We start from the raw sequence: 27148 nt of genomic DNA, 5'->3' as shown, positions 1-27148 counted from the left end.
ATCTTCTAACATATGCATTTTGGGGGTTACACGTTCATAAGGAAAGTGTTCTCTGTAATATGCCATTAAATGTGATATGTTTCCCTTCCTAATCTCATGATGGATACTCTCTACACCGTTCTGTGAGGAAACCAAAGCCAAACCCTGAAATCGGAGGGATGATATGATCTTCTAACATATGCATTTTGGGGTACACTTTCATAAGGAAAGTGTTCTCTGTAATACGCCATTAAATGTGATATGTTTGAACTGAGAATATAACTGCTAAGGCCAAAAAAAAAAAAAAAGCTGTTCAACGGGCGGGATGACTTCAAAGTTGGGTAGGTAGGTCGGATTTTTTTTTTTTTTTTTTTTTTTTTTTTTGGTTTTTCTTAAACAGAACATATAATATAAACACTTTTTGTGTGTTTCATGCTTTTTCTTAGTCACATAACATATACTGGATATGTTGTTTAGTACGTTCATGATTTTTTCAATTTTTGTTGACATGGGTTGGTTGTCTCAGAACAGCTTCTTTGCCTTCACTTCTACAGGTCAATCTACAGGTGCCGCCAACTGGTAAATTTCATGAATTTCTCAAAATCATCACAAAACCTGTTTTGAAGGCTGATATACCGATTTTTCTTATTTTTGACCCTGACCTAAAACTTGGAGGGGAAAGTGAGAGCTGTTCGTAACTGCCCTCCCACTGGTATACAGTGAAAATGTGCTTTCCCACTGAATTTTGATGCCCACTGCCCTCCGGTATCTACAGTCTGCCCGCTCCCCACTCCCCACAACAATTCAAGCTCCCCGCTGCCCTCTCCCTACTACTGAAATTCCCCATTGCCAACTAGATGCCCACTATGCAACCCAGATCAACACAAAACCATGCAAGCAGTTAGCAGTATACCTTGGAACATTGCTCCCCTCTAAGTTAGGTTCTATTAAGCACGCCGCTTTCCCCTCCCTCTACGTATTTTCCGGTGCCCACTGTCAAAAATTTTCTCCCCGCCTGCTGAAAGTAATGAAATTTCTTCCCCGCCCACAGTAAATATCGATATTTTCTCCCCGCCCGCTGATTAGTTTTGAAATCTGCCTGCCCGCTGAAAAACTTAGCACGAACACCTTTTTGCTTCATTGGCGGCACCTGAATCTAACGGAGCTAATTTCTGTGTTGGTGTCACCAGCCAGAGCACGGTGCATTCCAACCAAAACTCGCGACTCAGAAACTGACGGGTCAGCCCCGGGGATGTCCGGGGTGACGTCGTCGAGCGAGGGAGCGAAATTAGACCATTCGTCCTGTGTCCAAGTCAAACAAATGTCACAAGGTTGACTCCTTGTGCATTCTCGACAACGGAAACACAAATCATGTCCGTCCTGCAGTGAGAACTGCTGCTTACAATCACACATTCGATAGGAGAAAGCCATGACGAAAATCGGAACGAGTGATGACTCAAAGAACAATAAAGAATTTTCAAGGAACACTGAAAATAGGAACACTAGAAAATATAGACTGTACAACCACTCGGACGTGAAATAAACGCCGGTGAAACAATACAGTACAGAGTGTCTAAGCTATACGGAACACGTGGCGTAATAGTTTATTTTCCACGGCGTAATATATTAAACCCTGCCCTTCACCTTGACCAAATGTTTGTGATGCGCTTCCACCTTTACTCTTCAAATCATAGCCTGTATCAATCTCACTCAAGTCAATGTCATCGAAAATGTGAAGGTCATTCATCTTACAGACAGATGTTCACTGAATAACATCTCCGCGTTTCTTCAGATTCGTAAAGATTTTGGAAAAAAAAAGAAAAATGTGGAGTGGTCCAAATATGGGTCGGTCGGGCCCGTTGAACAGATAATTTTTTTTTCTCGCCTAATATGTTCAACTGACATTCTATTGCTTGTACTCTAAAGATTATGGCAGGCTGCAAATTTTGAAAATATTGGCTTATACAGACCACAAATGTGTGCAGCCTGTTCATTCAGCTGTGGGCATATTCTTGCTGTGGTCCTGATGACGCTCTTGCACGTTTGAATGTTTTCTTCCTGAAACACAAAAAATAAAAAAAAGGATATGATAACTTTCTTTCAAAGAAGCAAACAGAGCTGTTTCACTGAAAGTAGGTCAAAATAATGTAGACGAAATACATCTTCTGTAGTATATATATAACACACAATAAATCTAACACTGAAAGCTTGAAAATCATGACAAGCAGAATACTGAACCTTTTAATGACTTTAGCAACAAAACAGTGTACAGTTGTAAAACACATACTTTACAGCACTTGTTCACATGATTGTCAATGAATGCCTGCCCGTGGTAAGAATGACGTCCAACACCAAATGACTGCAGAGCTTGGTCAATACCGCAGACTACAAAACCACATTGTTTTGGCAGTTTCGCTTTTACGTCTGTAGCTTCAGATATCTAAGAAAACAAAGATAAACACTGTGTTGTCTGGAAATGACTGCACTACAAATGTGCACAAGCCAAAATTCTGAAAATGCAGCATAGACATGACTGTGCACTTGAGATTGACAATGTTATTGCTTATCATCACAAAAATGATCTTACTTCTCAATATGCCATTTTCAAAGATGAAGGAGACCCTCTGGGATCTCAGTTGCTAGACAGGTTATCTGTGGGTGTTCTCACATGATACAGGAAATTTAACACCATGCTAAACAAACATTACATGTTTATTTAACATGGCAACTTTTCCAGTTTGATAAAAAGTGACTTGGCTAGCAACTCACTGCCACTTAAATTAATTGTGTCTCACAAGATTTCAAAATTATCACAAAATCATGTATTTTTATTTTGTTAATGTACTATGATCTTCTATTCATAAATACTAACCTTCCTGTCAGCTTCTTCACTGAGTTCCTGCACTTTCTCCTGGGCTTTTTTAACTTTGCCCAAGGTCATTAGTGGCGGTCTGCCATCATCTTCACTGTTGTCGTCATCATCATCATCATTGTCACAGTCATCATCAGCAAGGAGAGCCTTTTCAACACTATCAGCCAAGGTCTTAGCTTCTTCTTGGAGTTCTTTCGCTTCACACTGTAATGTCTCGACTTGTTTCAACATGGCTACATATGTGTCAAATCCAGCAGGCTTCAGCACGGGTTCATCAATGTCATCATCTCTCTCCAGAGTCGTGATGATCTTGATATCCAGTACTGCACAGCTAGCTTCCATCATGGTGAAAAACTTTTAAAACAAGCCAGAACTGATGTGCAACCCTGGCACTGCAACCTGTGATAAAATATAAGGGTTAGCACATGTATCTTTTACTTTTAATGTATGACAATATCTTGTAACTTTAATTCATACCTACCTATTTATGAAGAAAACACTACATACAAATATACAACAACTAGATTGATCACAAATACTGACATATGTGCTGGCTTCATTGTCAACTTGTTTTCGCATATAGCTTCACTAATAAACTTCTATTTGTCTACACCATTATGGACATAGTGGCATGCACACATGTAGATAGGTCACAGTGTGTTCTGTTGAACTGTTCAGAGAAAGGTAAAGTGAACTGATTGAAACAGAACAGAGCTATATGTTTAGTTGGTCAATGGAAGCAAACAACATAGTGGATTGAATTTATTAGTACATACTCTGTGCAGTGGTACATTGAAAAGTGGCTTTCTGACACTATTGTAGTGCTGCATGGCATGCCTTAGGTTTCCACCAGTTGAAAGAAATTCACTGTGACATTTTCTGATATCATCAAGGGTTCTCTTCTTCATTGATGACAATGGCTGTTCCTCCTTCAGCAACTGTGTTTGTTCCTTGCTGATCACACAGCATACGCAAAAATATTTCCCTAAAATATTTCAATGTGAGGAAGACAAGGAACAAAAACTGACATAATTACTTAAAAACCTTAGTAGGTTATAGACATGACTGGTGTTCATGAAGTCAATTTGATGTGCATGTGTGAACTCTTGGAGAGGATGTACCTGTAATATGCAAACTTATCAATTTAAATATTTATTTCAAAGAAATTCATGGTTACTACATTTTGCATTGCCAGTATACATATTAATACTATGTGTAAGAATTAAATTGAGAAATAAACACAAGAATTTCTACAGAGGAAAACAATCATTTGTCAATAGCTTGCAAATATTTATCAAGATCTGACCCATTGTGTACCCCTTCCTTTAAATTTATCTGACTAATCAATGTTAGCTGTGAATGTCTTAAGTCAACGAAAAACTACAACAAATTATCATAATTGTGTTCTACAGCATATCATACACAATGCATGCTGATTATTAACAGTCGCACATATTGCAAACTGATAGGTCAAGGATGTACACATGTAAATCATAGGTAAAACTGAAGTGTACACAATAAACTGCCTGTCCTGTCAGTGCCTCAACTTTTCTCACGTATAAATCATAGCATGCAAGTATACATTTCATACCATTTGGTCCAGACAATCCATAACTCTGGGCCAGATACTCATAATCTCCCATCATCCGTGCTAATAGTGTCTTGTCCCTGAAATAAATCAAAGTGGAATGTAAGACAATTGTCCACACCATTCTAAATTAATGCCCATGTTTCTACACATCAATGCATTTTGTACATGCAAGAAAACAACTTTGCCCTTTGTACTATTTAATGTAGGTATCATATTTATGCTGCATAAGTTTGGTCAGATTTGCACATTGTTTTTCAGATTTTTGGATCAGCAGTATAATGCATGTATTAAACTTGGATAACCAATATGTATGTATCTCAAGTTCCTAATATTGTACCAAAATAGATATATGGTACAATCTGTTCATTGTTTTGTAAAACACAGTATGCATGTTTAGACTTACTTCCACTTTGTGCCATCCAGTTTGTCTACCTGACCTCTGTTAACAGCTAAAGCTATTTCTAAATTGTAATAGGAATCAGGTGCTGCAAATGTACTCCAATCACTGTATTATCTGCTACATTTGGATTACTGATGTTAGCAACTTGGTAAACCATTCTCAGGGTTCCCTGACCCTTGTCCCCACCTAACTTTATCCAAATTTCACTGGTAGGTATTGTACCATGCCGGGTAAGTTTGCCAGACCTGAAGACAAATATGAACAAGATGCAAAAACAACAGTAACACATATATTCAGTAATATGTGATAACAAGATTACTTATCCACAGTCTTTCTCTACATGATCATAATAGAGTTTGCACACAATCCCAAAAGTCTGACTGCAAGCCTGCTGTCCCAATATTAATACTCATGTGCTTATATAAGAGCATATAAGAACAATCTAGAACTTTTATTGACATGCTAATTACTCTTCTAAAATTCTCTCTCTTACACAACTAATTAAATTTCCAGAAAATTCCAAACATGACTTATTAAATTCATGGTTGTGAGGTCAAGAAGGACAGTGACCTTGATGAGTGTGGGGGAAAATGACCTGCATAACATACCTCACTTCCAATATTCACATGCCATGCCTTGAAGTAACGCCGTAATTTCCTCTTGGCAGCCCATGTTGTTCCCATAGCAACTTCCAAATGAAGGCCAGCACCTGGAGGTATGTCAGGAGTGAGTCCCAAGATCTGGAGGATTTTCCTCCTTGTCCTTTTGTTGGTGTCTCACCTCCTCTCACTCAGCTGCAGCATCGCATCACCACCACTGACAATGTCTCTCCTCTGACTTAACTGCAACACCCTCTGACGTCTTGTCCTAGTGCTAGCTTCTGAGGTTGTTTTTCGTGGCTTTGGTGTATATGTTAAACACAATGGCTGAAAAAAATCACACCAAAAATTGAAAAACCAAATTTATCTTTCAAAGTATATGTGGGTGATAAATTCATGAAATTGGACTAGCTCATTACTTGATGAAATTAATTTGTTTAATTTGTTGAACCACTACCAGGTCACACATGTACTACAAAACCAAATAAATGTTATTACAAATACAAATTTACAAATTATCATATTCCATGATAGCTTTATCAGAAGAATTTACTCCAAAATCTAACTGTATATTGATATGTGGGTATAGATCAGCAAGAGTAATGCCGGTAAAAAACTCACCTGGCCCTTGGTTTTAACCTTTATCAAACTATCATCACTTCTGTTTGCTTCTATTTTTTTCTTGACAAGTGTTGTTGCCATTTCTTCATACTGTAGCAGCATATGCACCGCTGATACATTCTGCAACACAATTTCTGCGGCCTTCACTGCACATATATTGTTCTGCCTATCCCTTGATGTTTCATCATTTGATGTCTCGGTATTGATTTGGTCAGGAATGGGGACTGGAGTATGGTGGCTTCTGATGGGAAATGGGCTCACTGACGAGAAGCAGTGGTCTCCAGCAATGGACTGGTAAACACACCATTCCGTGTTGTGTTGCAGATCTTGCAGTGGCACAACTGACTTACAACCGACATTCCCATAATCACATGTGACTGTGGCATTTGATAGCATGTTTGCAAAGGCAATGGGGGGACTTACAATAGATTCACACATAATAGAGAGACGGCAAACAGGACAGGATGAAGAAACTTGCAACCACTGACACAAACATTCAGCACAACACACATGTGGTCCATCACACAAAAGTTGTATTGATCCATCTATTATGTCTTTTCAAATGGGACACTCCATTTCTTCAATGAGATCATTGAACCTCTGTCTCTGCAAGGGAATGAATCTTCTCATCTTTTTTCCTGCCCTCTGTTTTACCAGCTGCTGTTAGATTTGTACTGCCATGAGTTTCACTCTGTAGTTTCCCCGTCTTTCCTGTCTCCTTGCCAGTGATACCAGAAATGTCACTGCCTTGGTACTGACTTGGTCTGCCCCTGTTTTTACTGTCTTTCTTTTCTTTCCTGCCTTACACAATGCATCACACACCGCACATCTCCGTACTCTACAGTGTCTGGACCATTTCACTACGTGTGTCCCTGGCCGATAGGTTTTGTTATTGCTTTCTGCCTGCTGCCATGAAGCAATGACTCTCTTACAGAGACAACAAAAATTGGACGGGTGAACATCAGAATGTCTTCACTAAAACTGTACTCTGAAACAATTCTTTAACTCCACGATAAAATTGGAGCATGGATAACTTGTGCCATTTATTTTCCGTGCACAAATACGACACCGGTGTTTTAGCACACGAGCATGAAATTCGAATGACATTTTCAGTCTAGGCCAACAGACGATTGAAAAAGACGCCAGAAAATATGTCAGTGTGTAAACAAACCCGTTACCAGGGAGACATGCGTGATGGTCCGAAAAACTATGCTCAACTGCAACGCACATATGGACGTAAATAAAAAACCCACACGCATAAAAAATAACCCATGACAAATCACGCCATGAAATGTACAGATTAAATCACTGCGGACACGGTTAAATCGGTTTCAATCTTGTTAAAATTGATTTACTTAAAATTTGAACCTCGTAAATTACACAACACATTAATGAAAATACTTACAGACCGCCATGCTTTATGTTATCAAGTTGTCCGTGCTAAGAAACTTCTCCTGCAAATGTCGCGAGGTCTAAGGTAAACTAGCGATAAACATCCAGCTATGCTGAGTATGCCACCTTATTAATTGAGAACAGCTTTCACTATCACATTTGAATGCATTTTTTAAATGATTATGGGTCAGAATTCGAGGATCAACACGCGCACGGCGAGCGATCGTCTCGGTATGCACACAATACGGTGGCCGCCATCACTGAGAGTGCGTTCGGCTGTTCGTTATTTGTTTGCTCAACCTAAGTTGCCAAGTCGGCCGCGCCGGAAGCAAAACACAGGTGACGTAGTCCGCCAGTATGAGCATGCGCAATTGAGCCTGGGAGCGCGAGAATGTGTATAGTACCGTAGAACTGTCTCGCGCTATCATGTCGTTGAGCTATAAAATGTGTGCATGTTAACAGAAACTGGAATTACTGCAGAGAATACTTTCCAGGACATCACATGTAAGTCTCTAAGGTACCAATGAGGACGTTTAGGAAATCCTTTCAGAAAGTTCACGCCGTCTGTGGCCATTTTGTGGAGTATATACGTACCTGCACTGGCTGCAGCGTATACAGTATTTCTACTGTACAGTGCACATATTGCCGGATAATATGCGATGGAATTTTGCGTTTCACGTCGTTCAATCATTCAGATGGAAATACCGCCCTTCTCAAAACTTTGAAAAAAAAAGGTGACAGGTTTGGAATGCTAACTCTTGTATATCAAGAATGACGTAATTTAATGAGAAGACATTTGTATTCGAGCACGGCTACAGTTTTTGATTCGAAAACTCTCATCATGGACCATGGTTGTATTCAACAATCGAGAGGGTTAGGTGAGTCGAACTTTTTCCTATGTCCATGTAGCACTTGTGCAAAAATAAGCGAGTCCACAGGCCTTTGGCAAATCAATAAATGCGTTTTTCACCAAGCTGAAAGGTTGAAAGATCCCTCCGTCACTTTGGGACGAGGTAGATAAATGCAGTCAAACCCAGCTGGGCACATAATGTGACTTTGTTCTGGAAATTACGAAGACGACCGGCCGTGCGGTGCGGAACTTTGCAACAAAGTTTCAATATCTGAACTGACTACTTGAATGACAGGCACAGGAAACAATGGCCAATAAAACGCATTCTCGTTGCATTTTGATAATAATGTATCAATCACAATGACACAGAAATTATGCCTCCTCCGGCAGAAGGGCCGTGGCCAATTTTTAGCCCTGCTACAGTATGTCTCAGTGCTGAAAAGGCCATGTTGTTGCCAGGTTGTCATGGCTACTTTTAAAATTTGCATACAACTCTGAGAGTGAAACGGGTTGTTAATAGGTCACAAAACTTTTGAGTCCCACTGTCGTCCATTATACCTGTTTCCTTGGGTATTAAAGGTGTGCAAGTATACACATCAAAAGACTAGAAAATTCACTTCATGGGCAGAATCTCATAAAATAGCCTTTTCTTGTCTGGTTAACGAAAAAGCTACCCCTGATCTAAAATATGCATGATTTTAAATAAAAAACCCGAATGGTTACCATGGCAACACGAAACAAAATTGAACATGGAGTTCATGCTGTGATAAATACACTTAGGAGAGCATTTGCATAGTAACTGGGATTACTTTTAATGGAATTTGGAAAACTTTGAAATATTAAAATGCAAATATGTTACTATGGAAACACAGGGCAGTAAAAATTGATATCATGTTTTGTCTTTCTAACCCAAAATAACCCTTTGATATAATATTTATGTTGATTACTGGATTTTAACACTGGATATTTGGTCTTTCTAACCCAAAATATCCCTTTGCTATAACATATTCTGTCGGTTACTGGATTTTAGGTGGAATCTTTGAAAAACTGGTAATTTTTATTCCTGAATGGTTACCATGGAAACATCTCACATTAAAATGAGTGTGATTTGTTTGGTGTGCTAACAAGAAAAACCCTTATTATCAATTTTTTACATCAACCAATAGTTCTTTAATATGAATTAGGGAAAAAGTAACATTTTCAATCCCAAAATAGTTACCGTGGCAACTCGAAACATTAAGATAAGTCTGGTTTTTTGTGTTCTCTGACCCGAACTCCCCCACTAGGTAATTTTCATTTCAATCAAAGTAACTTTTCATGGGATATAAGAAAAACTGAAATTTTCAACGCCTAAAATGGTTACCATGGAAACATGGGCGGTGAAATCGATATCATATTTGGTCTTTTCGACCCAAAATACCCTTATGGTGAAATTTTCATGGAAATTGAACCTATTATCATTCGCGTTATTATTTCTATATAATAGTGATATTAAGGAGGTACGCTACCATTCCAAAAAATGTTGGGACATTCTTGAAGTTGACTTTTCTGAAATAATCTTTATGTGTACATTGCAAAGATATGAAAAAAATATGGGGTACCCATGCAAATTTTTTGAAAAAACACATGCCAAAATTGACAGAAAACCACTAAATCTCCCATTTTGCGAAATTTGCACTTACCAGTAGAATCTTTATTTTATCGCAAACGATTAACAGATCCTAGTGTGCATACCACATTTTTGCATCGCCAGGACAGCTGAATTAGGACAATCAACTAAAATTTGTGATGTCTTGTCTTAAAAATTAAATATTAGACCCTAAATTTATCATTTAGCTGAAAAATTAGTCTTTTTTAAAAATATAAACTTCATATAAATGCACAAAATAATTTTCAAAATGTTAAAAAGTACAGCAATATCTATCAAACAGACAGTGTTCTTTGATTTAGAAGCAAAAAAAGTTGGGGTCACCGCGCAAATTTTCTTGCTAAACAGCAAAAAGTGACGAAAAAAGGTGAATTTTCTTAGACCTGAGATTTGACCCTCTAGCTTACTGATATTATGTCAGAGCTACAATTGTTAATTATTCTCTACTGATCTTTCAAAATAAAAATAACTGTCGATTTTTCAGTGCAAAAATATAATTTCAGTTGTTTTGATTCATAAAAACTTCTGAAAGAAATATTATAAGGTCACTAGCATGATTTTTTGCCATTTTGTCCTGTAATTCACGCTCACCAGGTTAGGTAGCCTAAAAGGAACATGTACATCTTCTGGACAAAAGAGGGCGCGCTCCTATATAGAATGGTAGCGTACTACCTTAATTATTATTATTACAAGTTTAGGGGCTATAAGTATTATATAGAAATCTAATAACAGTTCATTGAAGCTGTGGGAATTCTGAAAAAGAGGTGTTGTTTATTTTAATTTTGTCAATAGGGGTGACTTGTCGTACGTGCAGCGCCGAATTATGCATCATACTGTACGGAGAAAGGGGTGATATCATTAAGCCAAGGGGTAATGCTTGTCGGAAAAGTGACACTAAGCAGTTTTTAAGCGATACCAGCAGGTATTGACGCGACGCGAATCCCAGGGTCTGGACGTTCTTGCAAGCGACCGGTCGGATTTCAGCCTGATCCGGGTACTTTATAGAAATGCACACATCCGTTAATAAAAAAATGACAAGTACCATAGCCAAATAAAATGAAAAATGAAAAATAAAAACATACCGCGTATACTATAGGTCTACCAGCTAGTATATATTCTCTCTGCCCAGTTAGATAGGTGTTTCTTTTGACGTCACTACCCTTATGAATATTCATATCTTGCAAAAACCGACAGTCGCTGTGTCTGGCAGCGCGTGCTCACATGCACAGCGTAGCCTTCGAATGCAGGCCCACCGTGGGCGCGCAAAAAAACAAGGCACAGCGCTAGCGACTGTGGAGAGTCTAAGAGTCTATGCCAGTGCAGCTGACAATATGAGCATGCGCAATTGTCTCCGTGCGCGTGAACGTTCAGTCTGGAACTTCTTCGTCTCGTGCGTGTCGTTGAGCTTTTAAAATGATGTGCAAGTTGACAGAAACTGGAATTACTGCAGAGAATACTTTTCAGGAAAACATGATGTATCAGTGATTCGTGTAGGAAGTAAAGTCAGCTGATTCAAATTTAAGCAACTTAACGTTGTGTAGAGTTTCTCCACTCTGCTACCCTGTTTCGACAGGTCTACATTGAAGTCACCAAGCAGGATACACTGGTGTTTGTCTAATTTGATACGATGAAGAACGTCTAATAAATCATTTGTAAAATCCTCCGGGTTTGTATTAGGTTTTCTATATAGAATACCAACAATGAAGTTTTGCTTTCCATCAGTTATGTTCAGCCATAAAGACTCAGAATTGGCTACTTAAAAAGACAGTTTCTGGTATTTAACTGAGGAATGTATGTAGGCAGCAACACCACCACCCATTCCGAACTCGCGGCAGTTACACTGAAGTGAATGTGAATCTAAACCGAACAGGCTTGGATTATCAATCTTTCATGTCTCTGAAATACCAATAACTTTGAATGTATCATGTAAGAGTTACTCATACATTAGACGCAACTCCTCAAAGTTTCTATTTAGGGAACGCACATTTACATGGGAGACTGTAAATGAACTACTTAAAATAGAGTTATATTTATCGTTGAAATCCGATGGTGTCATGGTGCTGCTGTTACAATTTATGCTGGAAAAAATTCTTCATTCATATATATTCAGGTAGAGTGACAGAAACAATTCAAACAGTTTGTAATTTGGTCATTCTGGAATTGATCTAAAGTTGGATGGAAATACATTATGTATTGCATGCAATTGTTCAAAACAAAGAGCTAAGGGTAAAGGGCGACGAATTCGGACGCGCACACACTTTAGAACATTTCTGCGCAGATTTAACTCCAGCCTGCCGCGAATGGGTTATTTTGTAGCGCATGTATTTAACATCACCTGTCATTGTTGAACTTGCGCTTTTACCTAATTTTTTGACCCAGTCTCTTAGAAATACATGTGACCTTTAACCTTGTCAAATTTTGACCCCCTAGGAAGCTGGTTTTTATTCAATATGAGCGCATAATTAACATTTCTCTCCCATTTACATGGCGCATATTACCCATTCACCTGGAGATATTGTAAAAAGTAGTGTGGTGACACCCTTTTATTAAAAGTGTAAACTAAATGGTATTATGTCAGGATTTTATTCGCCAAGTTTGGTCAAAATGACACCATTCAAAGCGACAGGAAGAAAGTTCGAAAATTATGTAGTGATATAATTTCGATATCGTCATTTTGTAATCGATACTTATGTTAAAATTACTTTACAAACATCATGAAAACTATACATTCGATTGATATGGATCTTAATTCTTGGTATTTATTAAAATTCACTCATTTGCTCAGCGTTTTATAATAGCTTTCTTTAGTGTAAGTGAATTATATCATTTTAATTATTTCTAACGACGCCATTTTAACGTCCGTTTCCATGGAAACGAGCTTGGTTACCCCCATTGTTTATTTCATTTTTGCACTTGCACAACTTCCAAGAATATTTGTGCAAAGTTTCAAGAAAATGACACCACAACTTATTTTGACGTAATTCGTAGTACTTCACCTTAACAGCAACCTCTAGTGCCTGCGTTTAATGTCATCGTCATTTAAAATGGCAATGGAACGCGCAGACCTGTCTTTCTTCACATAGATATTACCGTTGTAGGTCCATAAGAACTTGAAATTGCGCTCTTCCTGGTACAATTTACTTTGGATAACAGTTGGCGTTGTATCTTGGATAGGTTTTGCATTGATAAATATATTGTTTTGCTGAGGGTATCCTAGTGTGCTGTTGAGATACCTTGCAGTTTACGTCGATTTTCATAAGTATGGTTTTCTCTTCTTCCGAGTTGTGAATCTTACAATAAGTGGCCGCACGCGAGTATTACCATTACGTAACTGCTGACTTTCGCTGATCCGTGTTGTATCTTTTACTCAGATTCGATGAATTTGCAGATGTCGAGGGGTCGATATTTCGTTTAAACATTCAGAGCAATGGTATCAGTATCTTCCTGGCCTTGGACAGGTTCTGGAATGCCAGTAATTTTATAGTTAATTTGACGATTTTACTGATCTAGGTTATGTAAATCTGACTCAAGCATTGAAACCCGTTTACGTAACTGTCCATTGTCCAGTTTGAGCGCGTTATTTTATTCTTGCAGATTTCGGATTTGGGTTTTCATGGACTCAAATTGATTAAGTATAAAGTCCATACTATTTCGTTTGGATTTGTTTCGAATCATTTTCGGTTTCCATTATGACATTCAATACCTTTGAGATTTGATTTGACAGTGTCTCTGTATCTTGAGTATTTAGCATATTGTCTGCGCCAGCAGGTGTTAACGTCATGGATGCGGTTGCCGCCATCTTCGTCGTACATGTTGCTTCAGTTGCAGAATGGCCTGTTCCAAACCTTCGGCTTTCACATCTTTTACACAACATAAGATCCCCTTGACAGAGCTTCACCTTTGGTTATTGTTCTGTTAAAGTATTTATTTGCTTTTTAATTCAACATGTATCAGAGTAAAATATACATTATTAACTAATCATTATGTCATTGAGGACAAAGGTAAGACAAAGAAAAAAAGATTGAGAACCTCATATAAGCTTTCAATTTTTGATTGACCCCAGGTCGCAAATACTGACGGTTCCCTTACTTGCTGCCAAAGACCATCGCGTTTAATGCGTTCGATAGCCTGCCATACATTGCCAAAATATGTTGCTTCGATTTCGCAATCACCTTGCCGCTAGAGCGACAACTAGCTGAAATTTACTACTTCAAGTTACTCAGTTTTGATAGTTATTTGCCTAGTGAGCCAAGTGTATAGAGTGTCACCTTCATTTTACATCGGTACCAGGAGTTCCTGAGTGACCAACCACAGGGTGCGCATCGGTGCACTGCCGACTGCAGTTTGAATATAGGCCGTATATAACGCACTGTACCAGAATAGAATGTCAGCCTCCTTTGCCAAAGTTCCGTATCCTCTAAAAACAGTAGCAGAACGTATTTGAACAGAAACGAATAAAAGAAAATCATTGGCAGGCCATGGGCGATTGCCTGGCATTGCGCGGCGTGGCATGGCATGGCCCCAGGAATGTTGCAAACTTGATGATGTCATCAGTATCGGCGTTCTCGGTCACCCGCACGGCCTACAAGTTGCAAACCGCGCGGCAATCCAACTCAATCGGGCAATATTTAGCGTTTGTATGTCACTACAGAAGCACAAATTTAGCTTATTTTTTCACTGAATAACATTTCACGATGGATGAAAGGGAGCAACATGTAATTTCGAACATAATAAAGGTTAAAAGTTAGAAATACCGGTGCTTTAATGTACCAACCTTACATACGGCCACATCATACGTCATTTGAAAGCTTATTATCTCTAGTTTAAGAATATTGACGATGTGGAGCTGCCAAGTAGGGCCATACCCCCGAATTTGCAGTAAGTGCGATTTAAAATTAAAAAATTCATTGTTAACTACTGTAAACATACTTTTAAACTATTCAGTGATATATCAAATGAAAGATATTCATGTAGAATACAAATGGATATCAAAAGAGATATTTAAATTGATTTCACTAAAATATTGTCATATTTTTGAATTTTGTGTATGATATGTTCGGCTGTTTTGTGTAAAGTGTTGATTTGCCAAGGCGAGGCGTACCCCTAATATACGTATCCTGCCCTGAACCCGCACTGGAGTGGAAAGACTACTGTGACACTGCGATCCTTTGATGCTACCTTTCGAGAATAGAGTTGTCTTCAGCAGTTGCTTAAAAAATCATTTTCGGTTGGTGAAACGTGTGCACTAATTGACCACGTTATTTCACTGGAGTTAAGTTTGTTCAAGTAAGGAAGCTAGGATGTCTACCGTTTCGGTCTGGTTGTATTTGTGTATGCTCATGTGAGCCGGAGATCGAGCTGTTGTAGGTTAATTTTGTTTGGCATAGGTGTAACGCTATATTTCTGTTTCTTATGTATGTGATTAGGCTACGTTCAAAAATAACGGTGAGGGGCAGAGGAATTCGGGGTGGAATAGAAATTTTGGGGGATAGTAGAGGAGCACTTGAAAGTTTTGGTCTGCCTAGAGGGGACCTGAAAACGTTTTGGTTCCCTTTCACTTTTCGCGATTCCAAGGTTTCGAAGGCAATTCAATGAAAATCGAATAACAATTAAATGTCATCCGATTGTTCTAAAGTTAGTAATAATCAACAAGATCTTACAGAATTATTTTTACTTTTTATTTTTACTTCATTACTTTTTTCTCGAAAAATATTGTATTGTATTGTATTGTTGTGGCATAATTGTTCTTATGTATCGTAATGTTTCGCTTTTAACAAACCTTTGAATGTTGCTAGTATTACATTAACCGGAATCTGGTATCTGTTGGTTTTGTATATGTGTGTTCATAGGTCGAGAATGTTTATTTGTTGCATCCATGACCTCACAGATATGAGGTCTTAAGATATGATTTTTTGAGAAGAGCTTTGGAAAATTTCAGAGTAGGATGCATTTTGTATGTTTGACATGAATTTATTAAGCTCGTGTTAAGTTCCAATGAAAATCATATATCGTCTCTGAATCTCAGCCAGTGCGATATTTGTTCCGTGTGTTGCTGAATTATTATTATTTTGTCTCGTGTCGAGATTTTTCTGGTAAAGCTAGACATCCTAAACTGCACCCAAATATCTGACATTAAAATTCACACTTGAATTGAAACGTTATGTTTTTCAAGATTATTTTAAGCATAGTTTGTATGTATATTGTTGTTGGTTGTTTGATTATGTAATCATTTGATGATCTTTTCTAATTTAATACTCTGCCGACTGATTTACTTGTTTTATTGTGCGGTGAACTAGTGTACATTGAAACACTGTCTGTGATACCAATATCACATTAGCAGACGCTTTTATTGGCTTTTGTATTTTAAAGTCTGTTGTATCTTTGATGCATAGTTATTTCTTCACGATTTGTTTTAGAATATAGTCAATGAATTATGATATGTGAAAGATTTGACTGCATCATCCACTTATAATTGGAGCTTATTTCCTGTTGGTCGTCATTTTGTGTATTTTGGCAAAAGGTACCAACTTGAAAGTGGTGTTAGTATTTTACCGTTACCTGAAATACTCACCATTGGTTATCAAAACTTTATATAAAACAGCCAAACATACTATACACTGACAATATACACTAGCATACACAACATGCAAACGAAGATATGAACGATGTGTTGAGTTGCTCTTCTTTTATTACATACCAATAAATACTATAAAATGAAATATAATACCTTCGTCTACATTTTCCACATAACTGAACTAAAATGATCGATGCAACACAGATGTGGTAACAAGTGGTTATCCATCAAAACAAGATTTCTAGAGAAATTAAAACTAAAATAACTCTAATAATGCAAAAGGGCAATTCGACACACAGCTATTTATAACACGATTGGAAGTAATTCGGACTTTGATGGTGAAGTACGTTGGTTTAATCTGCAAATGTAAGCTCATCTGCTTTTCTTTTTACTTGTTTTTATGAGTAATTTGTTATATTGCAGCTCTAAGCTATAGGGTACGAAACACGTTTGAGAAATTTGAAAAACATAAAGATTAATTAAAGCTGCAAGCAGCGTTGGCGGGGCCCAAGCGGTTAACATGGTTGAAAAATCTTGCACTAATTATATTATGTGCAAAGTTCGAGCTTCAAAAAGTAGGATTTTGAACATCATCTAATAGTTACTGTACGTTTCACTTGGAATTTAATCTTTTACGGAAAATCCAATATGGCGGCCAAACCACGTGACCAATCAAAACGCATTTCTCAAACTTGAAACACATCACACTTAAGATGGTATATGCAAAATTTCAGTCAAATCAGTGTTTGTTCGGGAGAAGAAGATTTTAAAGATTAAATCACGATTTTCGAAAAATCCAATATGGCGGCCAAACCACGTGACCGATCAAAACGCCTTTCGCAAACTTGAAAGAGATCACACTTAAGATGTTACACATAAAATTTCAGCTCAATCAGTGTGTTGGTTGTGGAGAAGAAAATTTTTAAAGATTAAATCATGATTTTCCTAAAATCCAATATGGCCGCCAAACCACGTGACTGATCAAAACCCCTTTCGCAAACTTGAAAGAGATTACATTTAAGATGTTACATGTCAAATTTCAGTCGAATCGGTGTGTTGGTTCTGGAGAAGAAGATTTTTAGAGATTAAATCACGATTTTTGCAAAATCCAATATGGCGGCCAAACCACGTGACCGATCAAAACGCCTTTCGCAAATTTGTAAGAGATCATACTTAAGATGGTACATGTCAAATTTCAGTCGAATCAGTGTGTTGGTTCTGGAGAAGAAGATTTTTAAAGATTAAATCATGATTTTGGCTTAATCCAATATGGCCACCAAACCACTTGACCGATCAAAACGCCTTTCGCAAACTTGAAAGAGATCACATTTAAGATGTTACATGTCAAATTTCAGTCGAATTGGTGTGTTGGATCTGGAGAAGAAGATCTTTAGAGATTAAATCAGGATTTTTGCAAAACCCACGTGACCGATCCTAATACCTTTCACAAACTTGAAAGACGATACACTAAAGATGATACCTGTAGAATTCCAGTTCAATTAGTGCATTGGTTCTGGAGAAGAAGATGGTTAAATGTTAAAATGGTATTTTTCAAAAATCCAATATGGCGGCCAAGGTCACATGACCGCATGCGATTTTATTGGCAAATTCTTAAGACCTTAGGCCATGCTTGCTATACAAAAAATTTCAATCGACTAGACCCCTGGGTATTCTGGAGAAGCCATTTGTAGGTTTTTGGAAAATCCAATATTGCCGCCAGGTCACGTGACCAATCGAAATTTCAAGGTCAGGTGCACGAGTACTAACTACCAAGTACTTGCCCTACACGTTTGAGAAGTTTTCGTTCAGCCGTTTAAGAGATCTAGGTTGACAAAGAAACGGCAGAAGAAGAAGGAGAGGAAGAAACAGTAGAACTCGAGCATAACAATAGGGGCCCAGCCGGTCGGCTTTGGCCCCTAATTATCCCGAATTAGTCCCAATCGTGTTTTATATGTTCTTGCTGTTCAGTTATATCGGAATTAGACAGGAAAAGGTTCCAGTTTGCGTAACCTAAAGAAACAAAACTCAATTGCAAAACATAGTTCAGATATTCATGCTCCATAATGTCGGCATTATTCGTATTTACTGCACAATTCTATGAATGTTAAAAATAAGTCAAGATATTTGCAATTTAAATAAAAATATTGAATAATTTAACAATTTAATTTTTTAACAATTGTTATTGAAAAGGGGAAAATATTTTTCAATAAAAATATGAAAATATTTCAGTAAAATTAATTCAAATATATCTTTGGATATGCAAATACCTATCATTTATTATATCACTCGATAGCTTAAAAGTATGTTTAGATTAGTTAACAGTAAATTTGTAATTTTTATACCGCATTTATGCAAATGGGGTACCCGTGGGAATTATGCAAATAAGGGTCTATGCCCCTACTTGACAGCTGAAATTGTCCATTTTCATAAAGTAGAGATAACAAGCTTTTAAATGACGTATGATGTAGCTGAATGTGTTACATTTTTTTAAATACTATTATTCAAAAGAAGAAAAATAATTTTTTCCAAATAAATATGACAAGCGACCTAACGGCAGATGTAGGTCCGCTGTATTTATGTAGAGAATAGGTAGTAAAGGGAAAAGCAACTCCACACATCGTTCATATTTGGGTTGTTTGCGTTTTATGTATGATATCGTGTATAATATAAGTGTATATCCTGTTTGGCTGTTTCATGTAAATTATTGTTTTAGCCATGGCGAGACGTACCCGTAATCTACGTGTCTTGTGTTGCTCCGGGTTGGGGCGGAGAGATTATTGTGACACTACGATCCTTTGGCGCTACGTTTCGAAAACAGAGTTTTCTTCATCAGTCGCTTAAAATTCAGTTTTGTTCGGTGAGACGTGTTGAATGGTTGATTGTTTTTATTTTGTAATATGTTGTTCCATTTGAGTTTTTGTTCATATAAGGAAGCTAAAATCTCTACTGTTTGATCTCGTTGTGTTTGTATAGGTTCTTGTGAACCTGAGTTTGAGCTATTGTAGTTTTTGTGAAGTCTGGCGCTTATAAGTGTGTCGCCTATATTTCTGTTCCTTTTGTATGCGATTATTGTTTGTTTTGGAACAGTTTTTTTTAGTGTTTCGTCTTTTCAAGTTCATGCCAGTTTTCTGTCAGGGCTTGCTTGATTTTTGTTGTTTCTATGTACGGGCTGTATGTTGTTATGAAGACTATTGTATTATTGGTGGCGTTATTTTTGTCTTTTTGTTGTTCAAGCAGTTGTTTTCTTTTTTTATGATTTGTCTCTCTGATAATGCGTTCTATTTCATTTTTCTTGTATTGTCGGTCCTGTAATTTTTCACTAAATTGTGTGACTTTCTGTGTAAAATCGGTTTCGTTGTTGCATGTTCTGATGTATCGTAATGTTTCACCTTTGATCAGACCATTGAATGTTGCTGCCGGATGGCATGAGTTTCTTTGTAAGAATTGGAATGTATCTGTTGGCTTTGTGTGTGTCTTGATGTCGAGAATATTCTCTTTGTTGTACCGATGACCTTTGTAGATAGTCAGGTCTAGGTATGTGATTTCTTGAGGGGAGCTTTCAAACGAAAATTTGAACGTGGGATGTATTTTGTTGATGTTTGATATGAATTCATTGAGTTCGTGTTGTGTTCCGATGAAAATCAGAAAGACATCATCCCTGAACCTCAGCCAGGTCGATATTTGTTGTTTGTGTTTATGTATTATTCTCATTTCTGTCTCGTGGAATGTGAGGTCAGCCAGCTCGGGCGACGTTGGCGAACCCATTGCCACCCGTAAATCTGCCTGTAGAATTCATCATTGAATTCAAATGTGTTGTTTTTAAAATTATTTCTAGCGGAGCTATCATGTATTTTGTTGGTGGTTGCTTGATTATGTAACTGTTTGATGATCTTTCCTGATTTAATGCTCTGCCGACTGATTCAATTGCCTCATCATGTGGTGTATTCGTGTACATGGAATTTACATCCAGTGTTACTAGTGTCGCATTGGTCGGAACTTTGATTGTCTCAATTTTCCGTATAAGAGTCTGTTGTGTCTTTGATGTATGTTGGTTGTTTCTTGACGATTTGTTTGAGAAAATGGTCAATGAACTCTGATATGTGAAATGTTGGACTGGAGCATCCGCTTATGATTGGCCGTCCTATGAATATAGCTTCTGGTGGCGGCACTTTGTGAATTTTTGGTAGAAGGTACCAAAGTGGTGTCTTATTTTTCTATTGATTGGATTCAGATATTCATATGTGTGATGGTCAATGTGTTTTTCAATGTACATTTCTGTTATGAGATTGTGTATGACTTCTATTGTGTTTCGTGTGTCATCTGCTGCCAATTTTGTGTAGTATCGTTGGTCGTTAAGTTGACGTTGACATTCTTTTATGTAATCATTAGTGTTTAAAATTGCTGTCCCCCGACCTTTATCAAATGGTTTGATGGTTATCTGTTTGTTCTTTGATAGCGTTATTAACGCTATTTTTTCTGCACGTGTCATGTTGTTTTTTGTGTTTCGAAAAGGTGTGTTAACAATAGCCAATTTTGTCGCTTCCAAATAATTCTCTAGTTTTGTGTTCTCGGTTGTATGTGGGATCCATTTCGAGTTTACTTTGAATGGGTGTTTTACGGATTGTAGAGATTTTAGCTTCCTTATATGAACAACAAACTCAAATGGAACAACATATTACAAAATAAAAACAATCAACCATTCAACACGTCTCACCGAACAAAACTGAATTTTAAGCGACTGATGAAGAACACTCTGTTTTCGAAACGTAGCGCCAAAGGATCGTAGTGTCACAGTAATCTCTCCGCCCCAACCCGGAGTAACACAAGACACGTAGATTACGGGTACGTCTCGCCATGGCTAAAACAACAATTTACATGAAACAGCCAAACAGGATATACACTTATATTATACACGATATCATACATAAAACGCAAACAACCCAAATATGAACGATGTGTGGAGTTGCTTTCCCTTTACTACCTACTGTTTATGAATGTGACGATTGAAATTTAATTTGGATATTTCTATTTCGTTTCCCACTGATATCAGCGTTTACATTGCTTACATTGCATTACCTGTTTGAACATATTATTTGTGTGACTCCAAATTTCTCGATCACAACTCCCACTGTATTTTTGCATTTGCAAGAAAACTATTTTCACTACACAGTGCTGCGCTATTGGTCTATTTACACCTGTTACCCACCATAAAAGAACGCAAATTATTGCCACGTTAACGTCAATTCAGTATCTCACACACCAGTTGTGGCAGTTTTCTAAGGAGGAAGACGATGACTTTGGAGGCCTTTTCCTCACCGTTAAATCTACAAGTGGTGGGGTGAGTTTCTGTAGATCGATATATGCTTTCATTGTAATTCATTCGTAAGCTCGCAGTCGAATATGGACACTTTCTGGACTCTGATATATGTATAAACAACTCATACTGTAATTTTGTTTGTGCGACAGGGTCTTTTGTCGCCCATTTGTAACTCTTTATGTGTCAGTGGAATAAATGGTTGCATATTGGAATTATTGTGAGCAGTATTTCCTTGGAGTGACGCGTGGGAATGCAAGCTACCGTCATTGGAACGAACTATTGGTAACATTTGGCGTAGTCGGCAGGATCAAGTGACGTGGTTGCAGCTTTGAAAAGGACCCCATAGCAGATTCAGCGACCAAAACCGAGGTCGACGGCTGTTCACAATGAAAGCAGGGACTGGCGTTCCGAAGTATATCATATAACTCTTTTTTTGTTTACTCCCCCTGGATATATTGACTTTCCCTTGACAAGTGCAAAAGAAACTTGGAATTTTATTCCCAGTTAATGATATATCTCGTGTGACTTTGAAGCAGTATTTCTGTATAATTCGTATGGCACATTATTTTCCGACTTTTTCGATGGCGTTTCTTTCGATTTATTAGACTCTGTGGAAATACTAGTGCCAGAGTTAAAGAATTATTGAAATCGTTGCCAGAACTCTTATTTAACTCTAAGAACTGCTATATTTATTTATTTCAGTGTATTTCAGACATTTGTGATTGTAATATGTGTATATTTTATTCTGTCGTTTAGATTTTAGTGTTGTGTATATATATATGAAGTGTTCTAATTAGCAAAATATTGTAGAAATTTGCTTGTTATTGTCGCATTGTCTACAATTCAATAAGAAACACAAATGTAAAAGAAATACTAAATTTTATGTAGACGTTGATGAACGGATTTAAGATGTGAACGATATCTGAAAACAAGACGCCTAACTTTGGAGGAACAAGTCGACTTCATCATGGAACATCTACGTGATCAAGCCAATTACGGGTAAGATACCGCTCTACCAGAGATCGTTCAGACCCTCGGTAAATTCTCCGTATAATACACGAAGGTTTTGGCGATCCAGAATCAGTAACTCACTTGCAAGAGAAGTTCTACCGACGAAACCAACTTCAAGGAGAGACAATCCATGAATATTGACTTTCTCTAATTCGTCTTTTTGATAAGGTGACTAAGAAAGACAAGAAAGCATGCCACATTGAAGGGAAATTCACTGAAGGGGTATTTGATGAACACTTGCGTCGTGAATTGAAGACGACTTGATGCAGAATCTCCAGAGCTGTCCTTCTACAAATTTCGTGATCGAGCCATCAATGGTTGGGAGAAGACGGAAGTAAGAAATACAGCAAAATGGTAAGGGAGACCACTGGCACTGCACAAGAATCCTCTCCGGATATGATATCATGCTAGAAGCTTTGAAGAAACAACAAGAAGAGATCGATAGGCTGACCGAAATAATATCTGCCAAGACATCTCAGTCCAAGAAAGTGTGCTTTCAGTGTCACAAGCCCGCCACATCCGGAGAAATTGTCCTGAAACTCGTCAGAACACCGGAAATAGAAGTCGACAGACATCAGGTTGGACAAGAGAAAACCAACAGTTAAACTAGGAGGACCCACTTCCACGAGCCAGGCAGTGGGTGGTACTTTTTGTGGCTCTATAGCAAATTTTGACAGACAAGCTGTATTTGAAACGCCATTGGTACTTGTCCTGAAGCTACCGTATTATTTGGATCTACACCAGTAAATTGTCCTCTTGACACAGGGCGGAGGTGTTCACAATTACTGAGAGTTTCTTTCGAGAGCACCTGGCCAGTGACAAAACTGGAATTTGCGATACAACAGGCTGGCTGAAATATCTGCAGCTAATGGTATTAATATTCCATATGTGGGTTATATAGAAGTAGATATTACCTTGCTTAGTTACACTCTGCCTAATGTTGGTTTACTTGTAATAGAAGACTCCCCTAGACACAATCGCCGGAGGAAAGTGACCTGGAATTATCGGCGGCAATATTCTCTGTAGAATACATGATGCACTGGAAGAATCAGTTGGCGATGATTATCTTAAATCTGTGGTCTCGGAACCAGGGGGAAAAGATTGGGCTGAGGTCCTGATGCTTTATAAGACGACCAAAGAACAGTCGAAACACTCATCGAATGTAAAAGACCGCATTGGTTATGTTAAAGTTGCTAGAAGAAGGCCAGTGGTAATCCCTGCAAGAACGGTGAAAACGATCAAAGCAACAGGATGTGTCATGAGTGGAGAATATTGTGTATGGCGGAAAAGATTGAATCTGTGGACTGTACAATGTAATTCTCATTGCCATATCATGATAACATGTTATTGGTCTCCTGTAACAAACTAGTTACATAACAATAACTGAAGTTGTAGTATAATTCAACACACTGTCCCATTTACTCTCATTTGTTTACATTCAGGAATACCTGATCACCCCCCCCCCCGCCCCACCCAAATATTTTATACATTCCCATCAGTCTGCAATTTTATGTTTACAGCCGAGTCTTCACATGGTGATTACTAAGTGCATCTGGCATATTATCATAATTTGTGGCAGAAACATTGAAAGAATGATGGATGGCTTCCAACCCACTTTCCCCATAAAACCCCAACCCTCTCTTGGTAGATTGAAGGCATGCAGGAACGTGGTCTTTCAAAATGTGGAGCTTCGGAAATACAGATGCAGCTGGAAGACTCGTTCTGTAGTAAGACATCAGCGCTTTCACATCCGAAGCTGTGAAACAAAATATTTATATGCATTATATCAAAAATCCATATACATGATCATAAATCACATTTCAAAAATACCTTACCTGTTACCATAAAAATATTCAGAATTGCATTACACATATTAAAGTATCTTGTCCATTGGAAAATTCAGATTCAAAAGGTGGGGTGTGGAAGACGTGTTATCTCTACTTAGTCTACTGAAATGCATTCTTTGGTACTATTATCCAAATTGAACAGCTCTGAAATATTCCAATATATCCAGGCCCTGTAAGGGGGTTATTTAACATATTCTGTCACAGTGCTTGATCAGGACAGACCTGTCCTGTAATCAGCTTGTGAATTTCCTGGTGTGTAGACTTACCAAATTTTAGTATTTCATCATCAGACAGCATTCTTGACACTGAATAAATATTGTGGCATGCCCCAAACAGCAACAGCAAGGGTTGGTACTTTGCTCTGATTGCTTCAGCATCCTGAAGCAATTTAGGGCATATCTGCTCAATATGAGTTTATATCACATGCATAAGCCAAGTTTGTCGTCTCCGAACAAAAAATACGGGATTTATTCTCTGGTCGTTCTACGTCACGACAACCCGCGTCTATGTCATCAATTTTGGTGCGTCGGACCTTTTTTGTCGATCTTTGGTGTGCTCGTAAATATGTAAACAAACAACATGGCGGCTGATGTTTCTCCCACGATCAAAAGTCATGTAATGAAATCGATATTTTCACAGACTGCGACATTAATAATCCCAACAATGCAAACACAATAGTGTACCGCCTGTATATTCCGAAGGAATTACGTGAATAATTTGCGGAAACAACGAACTCGAAGCTGGTCGCATATACCGTGGGTTCCGTACGCATTGTAAACAGTGTCAGACGCGACGTTTACAGTGTTCGCGCCGTCGAGATTAAGTCAATATTTGTTCCCGAAAATAGCGTATCTTCGTCTGTGATAAATTTCTAGGACTATGCTATCTTTGAAATAGAGTATAACTTTGCGGAAGGTAGCCTAAGTGTAGATCGAGAGCTGTCATTTGCTCCACACACGAACGAACGTACTGAGCGCTAACGCACACGACGGACGACTGGAAATGATTGACAACTTGTGCACGGCGTACTGATATTATTCCTAAAGTAGTTCAAAAGTTTAAACGCGGAATCGTCATGGAAAACTTATCTTATTTTGCAAAAAATAAGGAATTCTTTGCTTGCGCATGTGATAAGTATATTATTCCCTAATATTTTTCTTTTCGTTCAGCTCAGAAAATACTCGTGACGTAATGACCGTGTCACCACTCGTCTTCGACTCGTGGTGACACGGTCATTACGTCACTCGTATTTTCCTTCGCTGAACGAAGAAAATATTAGGGAATAATATCTAAATATTGCATTGAACAGAATGCGAATATTCTCAGGCTAAAATTAAAGAGAAAATATGACAGTTAATGCTCCTTCATTACATTTAAGGAAACTACTTTTTACCTTAAATTTCATGAAAGTGTAAAGACATGAAACAAATCATTAGCATTTACAATTTTACAGATTATTTTAAAGACAATTAATTTGAGAAAACAACACAGTACTTTAGCCAAACCCAACACATGCATGTATCATATCATTATGTGAAAAGTAACTGTATTGAATTTCTTTTACATAAAACACAAGATGAGTGAGGCAAATAAAAATATCATACAAGAATTTCATTCCCTGTCCTACCTTTTGTAGGGCACAGCCCTTGAACAACAAATGATAAACTCTAAACTAGCTGAAATGAAGTGAACAATTTAACAAATGTTAATATAGAGTATTAAAAAAATTTCACCTGTCGTCTTGTGCTGAAAGCTGAACAACTTTGAAATCCAATTCAGCACAAGCCTGTTCCAGCATTTGAAAGAATCTTAAAAAGACCCCTAGGCTTAAATGTAAGACCGGAATACAAACCTACATTGAAAAATTGAAAAAAGTGATTATTCACAATTCATTTTTGTTATGAAGAAAGAGATTCACAAAGGGTGATTATCAATTCTATAAATGCTTGGGAAATATAAAAAGAACACACCCTGTCCAGAGGAATGTTGAAGTACGGCTTGTCAATGCAGTTTTTAAAATCAGATGCATGACTTCCTTTTACTTCCTGCTGCAACAAATTCATTGTTAAATTTGTGGATGTCTTCCAAAGTTCTTGTTTCAACATGTCCTCTCTCGTCTGGTGGCAGTACTGCATCTGCTTTGGTGATGTTACCCCATAGGCAATAGTATTTACCTGAAAAAAACAATAAATATTCATTTAGTACTCTCTAACTTCAATATAATGAGGCCCAGTACCCCTAACTATACCCACAAGTCAGTCTGGTTTACAGTTTGCCTCTTTTTATTTTGAACATTTTCCCATTGTACATATTTAAGATAAATTTTAGTATGACATTTGTTGATATTTGACAAAATATTATCAACTCTGAATAATAAATATCTTACTTGTAAATATCTCTCTGTACAAATCAGAATGAATGTGGGAAATTTCATGTACTGTATTTAT

General features: G+C 37.7%; 1 protein-coding gene across 4 annotated transcripts; it reads right to left on the bottom strand.

Annotated features, from left to right (window-relative positions):
• Positions 1 to 270: 270 nt before the first annotated feature.
• On the bottom strand, positions 271 to 8367 carry LOC139136971 (uncharacterized). Of its 4 annotated transcripts, XM_070704850.1 has the most exons (9): positions 7468 to 8353; positions 6063 to 6989; positions 5451 to 5768; positions 4846 to 5087; positions 4443 to 4519; positions 3628 to 3836; positions 2852 to 3250; positions 2267 to 2419; positions 271 to 2037 (listed from the first exon to the last, which is right to left on the bottom strand). In XM_070704850.1, exons 7-9 carry the CDS (start codon positions 3194 to 3196, stop codon positions 1900 to 1902), a joined length of 636 nt encoding a protein of 211 aa, XP_070560951.1. In that variant the 5' UTR covers positions 3197 to 3250; positions 3628 to 3836; positions 4443 to 4519; positions 4846 to 5087; positions 5451 to 5768; positions 6063 to 6989; positions 7468 to 8353; the 3' UTR covers positions 271 to 1899. The 4 variants fall into 4 exon arrangements, with proteins under 4 accessions (XP_070560951.1, XP_070560949.1, XP_070560952.1 ...); XM_070704848.1 differs by having other exon boundaries at positions 6063 to 8353; XM_070704851.1 differs by lacking the exon at positions 2267 to 2419 and having other exon boundaries at positions 6063 to 8367.
• Positions 8368 to 27148: the final 18781 nt, after the last annotated feature.

Source organism: Ptychodera flava, chromosome 7, assembly GCF_041260155.1.
Source record: "Ptychodera flava strain L36383 chromosome 7, AS_Pfla_20210202, whole genome shotgun sequence".
Classification (NCBI taxonomy): domain Eukaryota; kingdom Metazoa; phylum Hemichordata; class Enteropneusta; family Ptychoderidae; genus Ptychodera; species Ptychodera flava.
Note: the sequence above shows the minus strand (reverse complement) of the source record. Positions and strands in the feature narration are given on the sequence as shown.

Coding starts and splice junctions, on each gene's coding strand:
- LOC139136971 (XM_070704848.1), bottom strand. CDS start 3,196: ATGATGGAAGCTAGCTGTGCAGTACTGGATATCAAGATCATCACGACT. Junction 2,420..2,851: donor GTGAAGAAGCTGACAGGAAG/GTTAGTATTTAT, acceptor TTGTTTTCTTAG/ATATCTGAAGCTACAGACGT. Junction 2,038..2,266: donor ATGTGAACAAGTGCTGTAAA/GTATGTGTTTTA, acceptor TTTGTGTTTCAG/GAAGAAAACATTCAAACGTG.